This window comes from Scyliorhinus canicula, chromosome 19 (assembly GCF_902713615.1).
Source record: "Scyliorhinus canicula chromosome 19, sScyCan1.1, whole genome shotgun sequence".
Taxonomy (NCBI): Eukaryota; Metazoa; Chordata; class Chondrichthyes; order Carcharhiniformes; family Scyliorhinidae; genus Scyliorhinus; species Scyliorhinus canicula.
Window position 1 is genome coordinate 77,940,090 of NC_052164.1, and position 15,026 is coordinate 77,955,115.

The 15,026-nt window shown below is 41.4% G+C and overlaps 1 protein-coding gene across 2 annotated transcripts; it reads left to right on the plus strand.

Annotated features, from left to right (window-relative positions):
* Positions 1 to 833: 833 nt before the first annotated feature.
* lim2.1 (lens intrinsic membrane protein 2.1) lies at positions 834 to 13,459 on the plus strand. 2 transcript variants are annotated; one of them, XM_038779829.1, is made up of 5 exons: positions 834 to 976; positions 5,233 to 5,427; positions 7,898 to 8,047; positions 8,155 to 8,289; positions 11,114 to 13,459. In XM_038779829.1, exons 2-5 carry the CDS (start codon positions 5,253 to 5,255, stop codon positions 11,173 to 11,175), a joined length of 522 nt encoding a protein of 173 aa, XP_038635757.1. In that variant the 5' UTR covers positions 834 to 976; positions 5,233 to 5,252; the 3' UTR covers positions 11,176 to 13,459. The 2 variants fall into 2 exon arrangements, with proteins under 2 accessions (XP_038635757.1, XP_038635758.1); XM_038779830.1 differs by lacking the exon at positions 834 to 976 and adding an exon at positions 4,121 to 4,247.
* Positions 13,460 to 15,026: the final 1,567 nt, after the last annotated feature.

Sequence of the window (15,026 nt, forward strand, 5' to 3'; positions counted from 1 at the left end):
TTAGCCCAGTGTGCCTCACCATGTTCTCACCTGAGCGGCACAGTAGTACAGTGGTTAGCACAGTTGTTTCACAGCACCAGGTCCCAGATTCAAATACCGGTTTGGGTCACTGTCTATGCGGAGTACATTCTTCCCGTGTCTGCGTGGGTTTCCCTGGGTTCTCCGGTTTCCTCCCACAAGTCCCGAAAAAGATGTGCTGTTAAGTAATTTGGACATTCAGGGCTGGATTGTCCACACCACCACGCCACATTTCTCTTTCACCCCGCCGACAGGATGCTCCGTTACGCCAGCTGGTCAATGGGGTTTCCCATTGTGGGGCAGACACATGCCTTCGGGAAACCCCCGGGCTGCCAGCAAAATGGAGCATCTCGCCGGCGGAGAATCCAGCCCTCTGAATTCTCATTCAGTGCACCCGAACAGGCGTCAGAGTGTGGCGACTTGGGGCTTTTCACAGTAACTTCATTGCAGTGTTAATGTAAGCCTACTTGTAACAATAATAAAGATTATTATTATTATTTGTGCTGGCAAATATAACCTATCATTTACACAGTAAATAAACAAAATTTGTTGATGAGAACATTTTCACATGGTTTTAAAAAATGGCACTAAGGGCATTGTTTCCAAAGTATACACCCGATTTTATCTGCAATTAGACAATGATCCAGTTTGAATGGAAACCGTCCCCATCATCAGCTTATTTAACGCAGATGGTCCAAATTCTCAATGTCTGTGTATGTTCAGCAAATTCCTGCCTTCACAAATCCAGCTCTCGCTAATCGCCTGTTTTTATGGTCACTTATTGTTCGAAACACAATGGTTTCATGTGATGTATTTCTGCCTTTTTTTTTTAGCTCCACTGACAAAACACAGCTGAAAAGTTACTCTGCAAATCTGCCTCCTCTGGGTGTGTGGGATGTGACTGGGCTGTTGTAGAATTGTATCAGAGACGGGATCGACACAAACCGCAGTTTGAAAGGTAGGAGTTATTTCATACATTTTCTGCTGAAATTGGTGGATAAGAATATTTTGAAATGTTTTAGTAAAACTAGAGTTCTACGATTTTCGAATTACATTAAATATCAATCATTACAGGCAAAGCAAAAAGGCCTTTTTTAAGTGTGATTTTTAAAGAGAATAGGAGGGTCTATTTATTTTGTCTGGTACATTCAATGCTGTGAAAACTCAAATGTGGCACTGAAGCAAAGTACGAATAATACAGAGTAACCATGCTGCGGGAATAGCGTAAATTGCAATTTGGGGCATAATAGCAACACTAAATGTATGAAGCACGTCATTAACTCCACAAATAAATGTCCGAAAATCCGCTTTCTCACATTTGATCCATATCATGTTTTATTTGGAGTTTGTTCTATTCAATGTACGAAAGGTAGAAATGCAACACCACAATCAGCTTTTTAAAGACCGGCCTGTTAATTGTTCATCACTGCATTAGCCTTTGCAAACCACGTATTCGTAGGGTTTCAATCTTAGATTTCCCTATTATTGAAACATTTTCTGTGCAGCATTTTTCAAGATATTGCAGCACATTTTCGAACTCCCAGTCTTCACATTATACCCCTGATAAATTAATTTCCAAGTGTGTTTATACCTAACAAAAGAGCTCTGCACCAAAGAGATTAAAGCTGTGAAAAAGGAACAATGCTAGTTCAATGAAAGTCACTTTGATTACATCACTTTAGTCAATCTGCTCAGCTCCGTAGTCACTATATCACCTATAAAGGTATACAATGGGCAATATCTTTACCATTCGTCTTTTATATCCAAAGTCAACTTCTCAAATACAATTGTTTTGTCATTTGTCATCTTGCTCCTTAAATTGTTATGTCTACCTTTGATTTGATTTTCATGAGATTCCCTCCATTATTATAAACCCTACACACACTAGTGTATTGTTTAAAAGGTGTCTCCCCAAAGAACATAATTTTTTTTTAATGCTGCTAAACATCCACTATACACAACAATAAAACAATTTTGGAAACCATGCAAGAAGGTGAGGAAAGTTATTTATTCTGCACACAACAGCATAATCATAAACTAATCATCAGATTTACCATCAGACTTTACATGCAGAGGGAATCTCTCAGAAATATTGTTTGTGCTAATGTTCCATAAAAAGATTATTTAAAGGATAATTTTAAAAACTATGTGTAAAATAGACATTTTGAAAATGGAATGGTCACCATCAAAGTTCAGGTGGAATCATTCTATTGACATAATGGGTGTCAGGATAGTTCTATTTTTGGATCATTTATTTATTTCATTTTGAATCTTTTCCACGCGCTACAGAAAATATCCATGGGAATATGTTTTATGTGTGCGTTCCAGGGCCTTGACTGCCTTCAAATTTTTTATGAATGAACTTTCTCAGCCTTTATCTGTCTGGCAGAAAGTAATGCTGTGTCACTCACAGCGAGAAAAATAGAGTGAATCCCATTGACATTTCTCCTGGAATTTTGAGCCTCTGAGAAAAAAATAGTGAGTGGGTGTCACTACAGCTGTCACTCTGGCGAGATGGGGCCTCCTAGAGCTGGGAACCGGCTTCAAACAGATCAGGACACCAACTTAAAAGGGTGCCCGACCTGCGCTGCAACCAAACGGCACCTAGTCCACATCCCAGAGGTCATTGGATCCTGGTAGTGGAGAAGGAGGACATTAGGCCCATCGAGAATGCAACCCTTTGAAAGAGCACCACTACCACACCCTATCCCCGTAACCCCATAACCTCATCTAATCTTTGGACACTAAGGAGCAATTTAGCATGGCATACCCTGCTCATCTTCAGACAGTGGGAGGAAACTGGAGCACCCGAACGTGCGAACACCACCCAGTCACCTGACGCCACATTCAAACACGCGTACCTGGTGCTGTGAGGCAGCAGTGCTAAGCATTGTACCACCATGCTGACTTTATTGCGGGGCTCTCCCGCCCCCCCCCCACCCTTGACAGCAATCACTGGCAGATCTCCCCTACCTCCCCCCGACAGTCATCGCCAGCAGATCCCTTTGTTGCCACCACCCCACCCAACCTCCCACAACTTTTTTGCCAGCAGTTCCCAGTCATCGCTGGTGGAACAGGTTGCCAAACTGGCAATGCCAACCTCTGCCAGGTGCAGTATCAGGCACCGCCCAGGCATGTCCCTCTACCCCCCCCCCCCCCCCCCCACCCTCTCCAGGAGCTATACTTACCTCTGCACCCCTGGAGAGACCCCTTAACTGCCTCACACCTGGCCAGACTTGGTGTAAAAGATGCCGGAATGACATCACACTGGCGCCGGGTCAAGATTACGTGAGGAAGGAAAGGTCTGGAGAGAGGCATTACCATCACCTCCATTATCGCTATGATTGAAAATATGCACATTGCTTTCACCACCTCCATCACTGCACCCATATCGCCACCATCTCTATCAGCATCACCACCATCACTTCCAATGTCACATGTACATCTCCACCATAAATGGCATCGTTGTGATTATTACTTCCACAGTTCCACCTCCACACCAGCATGACCACCATTGTTCTGTCTCCATTACCTCCACTAGTAATTGATATACTGCAAACATATTCATTTCCTCTGGCTGCTGCTTTTCACGAACATCCAATGTTGCTGATAAACGCAAAATACTAGATATTAAATGGATGTAAGCCATATATTGTTATGTATGTTTATTTTAACATCACCATATCAAATCATCACCCCATCCTCTCTCTTTGGTTGTAAGAAAGTGTATCCTGTTAGCGATGGGTATATAGAAGTACGCTTCCTTATGGTGCCCACCATCCTTCAGTAGTCACCTAATGCTCATTTTCCAAGCGCTCACGTAAATAATAACCAATTAAGTTTCAAAAGTTTTTGGTGCTTGAAACATCATGCTGAGTATAAAGCAACATCTCCAAGAGTGGAAATGAAAAAGTTCTAAAAATGCAGAGTGGTTGATTAATATGTGAGCAATCAGGAATCTGGCAAAAAACCCTTCCTAAATTGAATTCCACCCTGCCTTCGGTGGCTCTTCGTATTCAACTTGGCAAGGTGCAATGAAGGAATTCTCCACCTGCCACTTCAATGCTACCCCAGTAATTACACCCTTTATTTCCTGAGAAGGTCTTGGCAGAATTCTTGATGATTCCCACTGAAAGGAAGCAATGAAGAAAACCCAAACCCTTACTTTGGAAAGTTACATTCATTGATAGTTGCATCAGTACATTGGGAGAAAAAGATTCTGCAGAAGAGTTAAGTCAATTCATTCCAAGGCCTCCACCCTATTATTGGAGCATTGGGCTGTCCCAACCATCTGGCTGATGGTTCGTGGAGGAGGTTTCTGAAATGTGCTTAGGGACATCATTGTCAGAATTTAATACCATCCCTCGAAGTGAGTTTGGGCATTTAATTGAGTTGGTAGATAGTGGTTGGGTGGCAGCTGCCATCCCTGCTCTGTTCCAATTAATTATTGTGTGGGGAGGTTTGTGTACAGGCTACACTCACCCTGCCGCCAATTGAGGCCCTGAAGCGGGGAAGTCACCATGCTGGCAGCCTGAGAAGCAAACCCTATTGGGATTGCTTGCAGACTCCCAGAAGGGGCACCAGGGTCTGTCATTCAAAGGCACTCAATGCCTGATTGAGGAACCTGGCATCAGGAAGGGTGGAAAGAACCATTGAGAGCCACCACTTGCCCTTGTTGCTGACTCCCTCTCATCTCTCCTATGAATCGCATCTCACCTTCACACATCTGTAGCCTAGATTCTCTCGTGGATTACTGGCAGCTACCACCACTCCCCCAGTGACACCGCATGCAATGCACAGTTGCAGCATGTCCAGCAGCTCTCAGGGGCTGGGACTTCTTCCCCCAGTGTCCTTGCTCACAAGGAAGGCCTGCCACTGACCATTTAAGGACAGACACCAACTCTGGTCCATTGCATTGGTGCAAGCGGGGCAGACCCTAATAATTTCAATATGTACTTTGAAAGTTGCAGATGGCAATCGGGATAGGTAAGGTTAGGCTTGTTATGTTCAAGACTCCAACAGTCAGAACAGATGGATAATATTCTGTGAAACTTGAGAAGCACAATCCTTCATCACAACAAAGTAACTGGGCACCCAAAAGGAATGTGCCTTATGTTCACTTTCTGGTTTGTTGCTGACTTTTGAAATTGAATTAATTAACAGTATCTAAAAGGAGTAATAACCTGTCCCTTTCTTATATATTTCCTCTTATAGGTTGTATCTCCAACAACAAGATGTACAGTTTCATGGGAGGAGGCTTATTCTGTGCTGGTGTGGGCAATATCCTACTAATTGTTTCCACAGCAACAGATTACTGGATGCAATACCGTCATTCTGGCAGTTTTATGCACCAGGGACTCTGGAGATATTGTCTGCCAGCAAAATGCTATCTACACACTGACAGCGTTGGTAAGGAGATCAGAAGCAGACATGAGTGGAGTTCATAGTATAGCGAATGAACACAATGAAATAGTCATGTAATAAATGCAATTCTTAGATTTGTAAAGAATTTGAGCATCAGTAGAACAATCATCAAACGTCACCAGTAGATATTAGAAATGTTGTTTATATAGAAAGTTGAGATACTGGGGTATCTTAACCCCCTCAAACAAGACAAGGTTCTTTTGTAGCAGGTGATTGTTCTTGTGATTTAAGATAACATAATTATGCCTTCCCTGATGGTCTCGTTGATAAAGGCCCAAAGTGACCTCCAAGTTCAGCTGATCACAGATGAGACAGTAATTGGGGTTATTTTGTTTTTAAATTGTTTCACAAACAGCCGCAGAATAGGAGGTATACTTAAAAAATAGAGATAGAAAGCTCACAGATGTACAACAGAACATTATCTGGGCATACAAAGAGTCAAGGAAATTCCACCTGGTCCATAAAGCCCACTGCATCAGGCATGGTGCCACCTTAAAGAGATTGTACTCATTAGGTATACAGAGTGATGCAAACATGCGGAAAAGATGATTGAGGACAAGAAAAATGATATAGAGGGAAAATAAAATATATGTGAGAGGAAGAGAGAAAGGGGAAGTCAAAAGGGTGCAAGGCAAGGAAGAAGGCGGACAGGGGAGGCAAAACAATTTCAAAAGAGGAGAACAAGACATGAAGAGAGACAATATAAAGATTGTATCATAGAATTTACAGTGCAGAAGGAGGCCATTCGGCCCATTGAGTCTGCACCGGCTCTTGGAAAGAGCACCCGACCCAAGGTCTACACCTCCACCCTATTCCCATACCTCAGTAACCCCACCCAACACAAAGGGCAATTTTCGACACTAAGGGCAATTTATCATGGTCAATCCACCTAACTTGCACATCTTTGGACTGTGGGAGGAAACCGGAGCACCCGGAGGAAACCCACGCACACAAGGGGAGGATGTGCAGACTCCGCACAGACAGTGACCCAAGCCGAAATCGAACCTGGGACCCTGGAGCTGTGAAGCATTTGTGCTATCCACAAGCTACCGTGCAACATAAGCAACATCACAAGAGATTGATTTATGTGATCAATGTTAATATCTATAAATGCATAGCATCCTTTTTCCTAGATATCCCAATGGTCAAACGCCCATTTTGAAGACACAAACATCAGCAGCAAAAATTCAATCAATGGTTTGTTCATGACTCCAGCACAATACATGCACAGAAACCAAATCAAATCTTGGTGGGAACATATTGAGGAATATTTTGGGTGTGACCCTACATCCGAAATGGGTTCCTCTCAAAAAAGTATCCCCCGTCTTCCCTGTTCAGATACTGACCAACCCACTCCACCTTTCCCATCATTTCTTGATTTTCATTCTTTCCTTTCTTTCCCTCTCAACCTATCTGACACTCCTGACCATTCACATTCTCAGTTTAGCTTTTGAATTTGAGCAGTCCTTTGAATGAAAAGGTGTGTTGAAATCTTGAGAACTGTCTCAGTATTGGGTTGACATGTGTCTTTCGTTCAACGGAATGAAATAATTCTACTGTGGATTGACACAGCTTTAACAGAAAATATTAGGAAAGATTTTGCATTAAATTCACTGCTTAGTTAATAAATATTTGTCCAGCAGATAATAGTTTACTTTATTTATAACTTATTTTATATATTAAATAAGTGGAATTCTCTAGGAATGAATCAGAGTACATTGCTATTTACCCACATTCGTGACATTCCTGATGAAACAGGAAATGTTGAAAATACTCCGCAGGTCAGGCAGCATCTGAGGAGAGAAACAAAGATAGCGGGAGGGATTCTCTGGTTCCAGCCATGTGTTTTTCAGAGGTGCTCCATTCGCTGGTGGTGGGATTCTATCTTCCCATCAGCTGTCAGTGGGATTTCCAATTGCAACCACCCCACGCTGTTGGGAAACTCGCTGACGGGGTGTGCGCTGCCTGCGGGAACAGTGAATCGCAATGACCGGAGAATTCCGGCCAACCCCTCAAGTCGATGACTCTTCCAATGTTTACAGCGCAGTTTAAACAATCAATTTCTCCAGCATGCTGTATGCTGCAATCAAAGACTTTTAACTTTCTATCAAAATAAATGCAGCAAGTTAAAGCACTGGTTTTATCAGGTCCGTCTTATTTGCATTGTCTCTCCTGCGAGAGACACACAGTAGTATCAATATGGTAATATTTCTTATATTGCCAACAACAGTCATCAATTCATTTGAGGCTCGGGTGAGAGAAGAAAAGGCAAACATATTTAATAGGTTCATAAACAAACTGTTGGAGCTCAAAGTGACAATAAATTGCTTTGTTCATTTCTTATTTTTCTGATATTATCTTTTGCCACGAGTTACGATAGAATTTAAATTCACTTTGATCTGATTCACAATAATTAATAACTAACCCTATCCTTTGTCTTTCCTGACTTATCCAGCATACTGGGATGCCACACGAGCATTCATGATCCTGTCCCTACTGGCAGGCATCATCGGCATCATCATTGGCATTATGGCATTTATGCAGTACTCTTCCTTCAACAAATTTGATAAAACCTTCGCTGCAGGAATTTTGTACTTCATTTCATGTAAGTAATGTAAATGATTTCAAGCATCTTCGCAGGGCCACGATACCATTCACTTTTTCCAGTGCGTCTTACCTTCGATTCTTGCTATGCCTCTTCTCATTTGGCAGGTTTGTTTGTGTTGCTAGCCATGGCCATTTATACAGCTGTCACAGTAAACTATTATGGGAAACGGTATGGCCATTGGCGCTTCTCCTGGTCCTATATCATTGGATGGGTGGCTGTGGTGCTCAACTTCTTTGCAGGTAAGGCACTATCTTATAGAAGTAAAGAATCCCATTGCAGTCTTCTGTTTATCAAGAATTAGAGCAGAAGATTTTGTTTCACTCCTTCTTTGTACAGTTCACAACACAATAGATTACCAGAAGCAAATTTACCCTCTTTGCAGATGGTGGGTTATAGGTCCACATTTCAAATGCATGCTATTGCTACTTCTTTGCATGTGTGAGCTACAATGTGAGTTTTAGCATATTATTTTACCAGGGAGCAGATACCATAGCCCAGTGTAATCTCCTTCAAACTTTCTATGCAGCCAAATATATTACTGGACAAATATCAGAGGCAGGAGCCCTGACTGGTTGCTCTCTCCCAACCCAGGGACAGGTCAACTATGTCAAGCCAGCTGAGATCAGTTAACTTGATAGAGGCCAACAATTAAAATTTAGAGGCTCCCTGAAGTGTAAGGCTCAGTTCTGTGTCTTGGGCTATAGGAAGATATAGATGGGATGGTCAATGGGCGGATAAGGGGTAGATGGAATTCAATCCTGAAAAGTGGAGGGAGTAATTTGTCAAGGAAGTATACTATGAGAGGTCTGAAGTAGTAGAAGACACTGGTAAGTTCCGAAGAACAAAGAGACCTTGGCGTGTTTGTCCATAAATCTCTGAAGGTAGAAGGGCAGGATAATAGGGTGGTGTAAAAGGCATATGGAACACCCACTTTTATCAATCGAGGCATAGATTACAAAAGCAGGGAGGTCATGTTGGAGCTGCATAGAACTTTGGTGAGGCCACAGCTGGAGTACTGTGTACAATTCTGCTTGCCACATTATAGGAAAGATGTAATTGCACTGGAGAAGGTGTAGAGACGATTAACCAGAATATTCCCTGGGATGGAACATTTAAGTTATAAAGAGAGGTTGGATGGGCTTTTCTCTGGAGCAGAGAAGTCTGAGGGGTGACCTGATTGATGTGTACAAGATTATGAGGGGCATTATCAAGGTGGATAGGGAACAGCTGTTCCCCTCAGTTGAAGGGTCAGTTACGAGGGGACACAAGTTCAAAGTGTGAGGTGGGAGGTTTAAGCGGGATTTGAGGGAAAACTGTTTTACCCAGAGAGTGGTGACAGTCTGGAATGCATAGCCTGGGAGGGTGGTAGAGGCGGGATGCCTCACAACCTTTAAAAAGTACCTGGATAAGTACTTGGCGTGCCATAACATTCAAGGCTATGGGCCAAGTGCTGGCAAGTGGGATTAGGTGAGCAGTTCAGGGCATTTCAAGCATCAGTGCAGATTCAATGGACTGAAGGGCCTCTTCTGCACTATAGTATTCTGTGATTCTGTACTAGGCATGCACAGGAGTCATTCGGAGAACTTGAACAGCGAATATTTTAGACGAAGGATTCTCAGTATCAGATTACTATTAAAGAACCAATACAAAGACATCATTCTAACATACGTCTTCTCTCCTCTTCTGCGAGTTTTAAAAATATCCCTTGTTAAACGATAGGAAATAATGAGTACAGTAAGGCAGTGAGAATCGTTGAGAATCTGATTGGCTACCAACCGGAAGAATTGCATGAATATGTTAAATCCATGCACATTCAGCTCTGCTTTACTTCTTTAGAAAAACTTAAATAAATTAAAGGTTCCCTTTCTCAATGGTGCAGAGAATCTGTGCAAAGGATGGTCAGATATGATAGTTTTGATAAATTTTACTCAATTATGTTTAAAAGAGAACTGGGAAGAGCCAGAAAAGAGAATGGAGTGATCTCAGCTGGGTGATGATCTACAATGTTCTTCCTTCTATCATTGGAGGTTCCTTTGCAAAATACTTTGATTTCTTTACACATTATGTGGCTCTCTCCTAGAACGCCAATGCTTGTTTGAATCAAGCATCTTCTTTGCATATTATAAGCCAGAGATTCCTCGGGAAGGCATTAGTAAACCCATGTTTTTATTATAACAAACTGCAGTTATTTCCACGGTAATTTTTTGATCATCTTCAGATTAATTTTTTCACTTACCTGGACGTCCCACCACCAGGGTGGAAAACAAGTGCAGGCCCACTTAGGTGGACCCCTTGGGTATACTATCAGTGGCAGCCCACACCACCTCTATCCCCCCCACAAGACCTACTAACCCATCAAAGACTTAGCAGCTCAGCATCCTCAGTGGTGATCATTGCAGAGTCTGCAGCTCCAAGTAGAGGACGCCTCAATGGCGAGGCACTCTCAGACAGGCAGTAAGCGATATGTTTCTTTGCGGAATGAGGGAAGTAGCAGTTGGGGGTGGTGGGTCGTGGAGCACCAGCTTGCTGTAGTTGGGTGGGTAATCATTTCCACAGGGTGGCCCTCCAAGGGCTATCAAGGAGGGCCTCCAGAGCCTACTTGGAGGCCTTCAGGGTTTACCTGGCAGTCCCCTCATATGGCAGTGGCACCTCCTAATGCAGAAAAAGTGCCTGTGGATGAGGAAAGTGGCCCTTAATTGGACACTTAAATGGCCACTCAATGATTACTCAATCGGCCACTGTGTGGGTGGCTGACGTACCACATCTCCTGTCACTGGCATGCTGGCACAGCAGGGAAAGGTGTTGGGCTGCCCTCCCAATGCCTCCTCACACCTGGCCAACCCACCGCCAAGGGGCCAGGAAAATTGAGCCCATTGAATTCAACTTCACAAGTTGACCTGGTGAACTCATGACCCCTGAACTGGGGTTTTGCATCATAACCATTTTGCTGCTCTGACCAAATGTGCATGTTTTGGTGCTACTGTTACGTCATTTCATAATTACACTCTCCACGGTGCTGATTTGACGGCAGAACACACATGTATTATTTCACTTCTTTCCTAGGTATCTTCTACATGTGTGCCTATCGCATGCATGAGAGTCCACAAAGCTCAAATTCTCGCTAATACTCAAGATTACAACAAAGGAAATGGAATTTTAAAATGGAACATTAGATGCGAGGAGTCCCATATTATGAAGTGTTCTTTTTTCATTTTCCTTAGAAAGCTAACCAGTGAAACAGAGACATGAATTAAAATAAATTGTAGCTTTGTTTTCAGAACTTTTCTGTAGATTTTCTTATTACAGCTTTTGAGAAATAATGTTTTAACAAGGCATGAAGGTACGGCTCCCTCGTATTTTCAAGAATGTTATGTGAATTTCTCCACAAAGTAATAAAATAACGGAGAAAAAAATAACCCATTTTCCAATGTTGTGTACAAGAAAGATATCTATTTACTAACTTATTTTAATGTATTGGAAATGGCAAAAAAAATCTGAAACTAAATTAGATTTATTGCTCTCACTTTGTTTCACTTGATAAAGGTTCCTTGAACATCTACTAATATTAAGCAAACATAAACTTCTACTGCAATGTTGTTAAATCGTTTTTATGAAGGTTTTTAAAAAATATATAATCATTCTAAGGGTGCAGGCATACTGTAAGACCTGCATTTAATGCCCATTCCCAGTTGCCCTCCAGAGGTTTTGTAGGGATTTGACATAACTGAGTGGCATGCCAGGCCACTTCAGAAATCAATCATAGTACTGCTCGGCTGGAGTCATATTTAATCTAAAATTAGTAAAATAGTAGATGTAATTCCCAAAAGCACATTAGTTGACTAAATGAATTTAAATGGCAACCCAGCTTCAAAAGCATTTTCACTGATACCAACAGCCTTTTGTTTAGCTTCATTCCAGATTTGTCACTCGATCATGGTCAAATGACTTTGTGGGAAGTGTGCTCATTGCCCTCTGGATTTCCAGACTTCTGATATACAAAGTGCCAAAGCCCTGTGTTCTTTACTGTTCACTTGTTTTCTCTTACAAGTGACAGAATAATGAAGATGACTCCATTTTATGTCATACTTTGCAGGATTTAATACAAGTTATATAGTTGCTTGTACAGAATATTGCTGAGAAAAGAGACAAGCTGTCAAAGTTTTTCATCCTGCACTTATCAGAACAGATGCAAGAATACCTCATTTCAAAGGGAACAATAAGTTATGTTGTATGAGAAAAGGAGTAAAAATTGGTTGGCAGATCAAATCTGATTAGGTGAGATGTCATCCTGGTGAATACACCAGGGAGCTATTGTCCTCTGCTGGCAAAAGGCATATGTTTGGCTACTGCATAATTTTTGAATAAATAAAAACATGAGTGACAATAGTTCCTTGGTCCATTCACCATGACAACAGTTCAACCAACAGCACCACTTTTCTCATGCAGTACAAATTGTTGCACCCTTTGAAATTTGGCATTTTTGTGTCTATCCTGATGGGTTCACAATGAGAAGCTTTGACAGCATGTTCATGCCATGTTAATTTAGAAAAACGTGTCCAAAATGATTTTATATTAGTTTCTGTAATCCACATGTAATTCAGTTTCAAAGATCCCAACTGCTTCCAGTCCATCCCCATTATATCGATATCCTTAGCGACCAAAGCTCCTGTTTAACACTCCTACTGGACAGCATTCCAGCGGATAGAACTATTCTCCCGCACTCTCCTTAAATAGAAATTCCAATTAATTTAGGTACAGAATCCTTATTTAAGAATGAAATGTTCCCTGATGATCCAAATGTCAGTGCTCAGCAATTAAATGAACTGCCTCACTGTTTTCTATATAGGACCTATGTGTTTGTGCCAAGCATTTTCTATTACCTTTGTTTCGGTTGAATGGCGAAGCGGATGGTTGAGCTGTAATTTTATTTCAAATTGCAAAGAGATTGTATCAGACTGTTTCCTAGATTTGCTTCCATTGTACTGGCTGCTTGTTTGCAATGATGTCAGAAATGCGCCCAATATTGGTGCAGTCTGACTGAGGCGTGAGGCCGCAAGCACATTGGGATCAACAAGGATTAATCGGGGGAAGCAGAATGGCATGCCAGAGCTACCCGAGGAGAAATGTTATATGCTTCTATGCCGTCTTAACACTGGATGCCTATTAGTGCTATAATAAAGTCTGCGAAGTATTTTTTTAAAGCATACCGCCATTTTGAACATTGAACAGACTCCTGATATTGGGTGAAACCCATTCATGCTAACATATTACGCTGTTGACCATTAAATATGCTACTGTGCTTACAATGATTTAGATCCTGTCGACTTTTAACACCTTCACTCTAAACTTGTGATGGTGTCAACTGTATTGGAATAAATATAAGCACAACACGTAGTTGTTAATAAAATATCTCTGTGTCCAACTCAATTCTTTATACTGCTGGCACACTTGAATTGTTCTGAACTTTACCATTGTCTTACGTGAGAGTTATGTTACTAACAAAACAAGGCTTCATCAGAATTAATCGAATTAGTCTATGTACGACATTTGAAAGGAATCCAAGTATCCATCATTTATGCAGCCCCATGCACAAGTATAAATCCCAATCCGTTTTTCCATACATTGCCAAAAAATGGAGCTCACATAGGTCACATATTTGGATTGTCAACTCGTTTTTCCTTCATACTAAATGATTATCATCTGGGATTTGCTTCGAACGGATTATTGTTCTACAAGCTAATCATTCACTGTTAGTGGCAGAGAAATCAGAAAATATAACAATATTTCATATAAAAATATATCATATAAAACGTTAAGGAGAATGCGCTCTGTTCATTCCTAGCACATATCGAAGTGCTGATGTGAAATATGCATTAAAATAATTACACAACATACAGTTAGGTCACATTCCAACATAAGATTTCATGGTTAGTTCATGCATGTTCAGTATTCGAGTACAGTACAGTCCAACTTTACAAATTGACTGCTCCAAGTGGAATGCAGCGCCCTCTAGCACAATCATTGTGTTATTCCATTACTGCATGGGATGGGTTTGGACTTCAGAGAAAGAGTTGTAGGAGCATGGATTATGGCTTTGGGGGAATCAAGAGAGGAAGGAATGCAGTGGTACCAAGTACCTGAAATAATTATTTTCTTCAGGGAAGGAATAGGGGTGGAGGGAGGAGCGATGTAAAACAAGTCTTTTAAAAATGTCCCTTACACTCATAGGTATAGTTAATGAGTCAATTGTGCCCAGGTGTTGAGTTTAATATTATGTTTAAAGAATTGGAACACCAAGGGGATAAACTGGATTGGTCAAGTCATCTAATTTTCTCTTATTTTCTTAACACACATATGTCCTGTGGTCCCACCTATATCCCCAAATGGCTATGGATCAGTGTATCAAGCTGAAAGTAATGTTGCACCAGTGGCCACATGGAGAGCTGTTGTGGGAAAGAGTTATCGAAATGTTGTACTGGTGAAAAGAATGTCTATACCTGGTTGAAATATATTTCTGGATTGGATCAAATAATGGCTACTGCTGGGATATTAGTTTGACTCAGTGATAGTAGATCAGGGATTCACACCCCTCTCCAGAGCTTCAGCCCTTAATTTTGACTGAGACCCCTGTATCATTTACAGGTGAGATGTTAAACTGTGTCCTGCCCAATGTTTGAAAACTATCACGGTGCAATTTTAATCCATCACAATGATCCCCCAAAAGTAACCACTAAAATGTTTATAAAGATTATATACGTTTGCAAAAATGGCTTGTATAACCATTCTGCAGATAGTTGACTTTGAATTACTATATCTTGAGGATATGAATCATTAAAAGGTGCACCATTCATGTAAGTTTTTCCTTAATCCAACATTTGAAGTATTATAGTTCAGTGAGAGTTCCAGGAGAAGGCATTAACTGGGAGAGAATTCCTTAGACAAAAGACACACTGGTTGGACCTGCTTGATAGTCTCA

Bases quoted from the DNA above. Each gene is read 5' to 3' on its own strand.
- lim2.1 (XM_038779829.1), top strand. From the start codon at position 5,253: ATGTACAGTTTCATGGGAGGAGGCTTATTCTGTGCTGGTGTGGGCAAT. The intron at 5,428-7,897 runs GTAAGGAGATCA...TGACTTATCCAG, and splicing joins TCTACACACTGACAGCGTTG to CATACTGGGATGCCACACGA. The intron at 8,290-11,113 runs GTAAGGCACTAT...CTTCTTTCCTAG, and splicing joins GGTGCTCAACTTCTTTGCAG to GTATCTTCTACATGTGTGCC.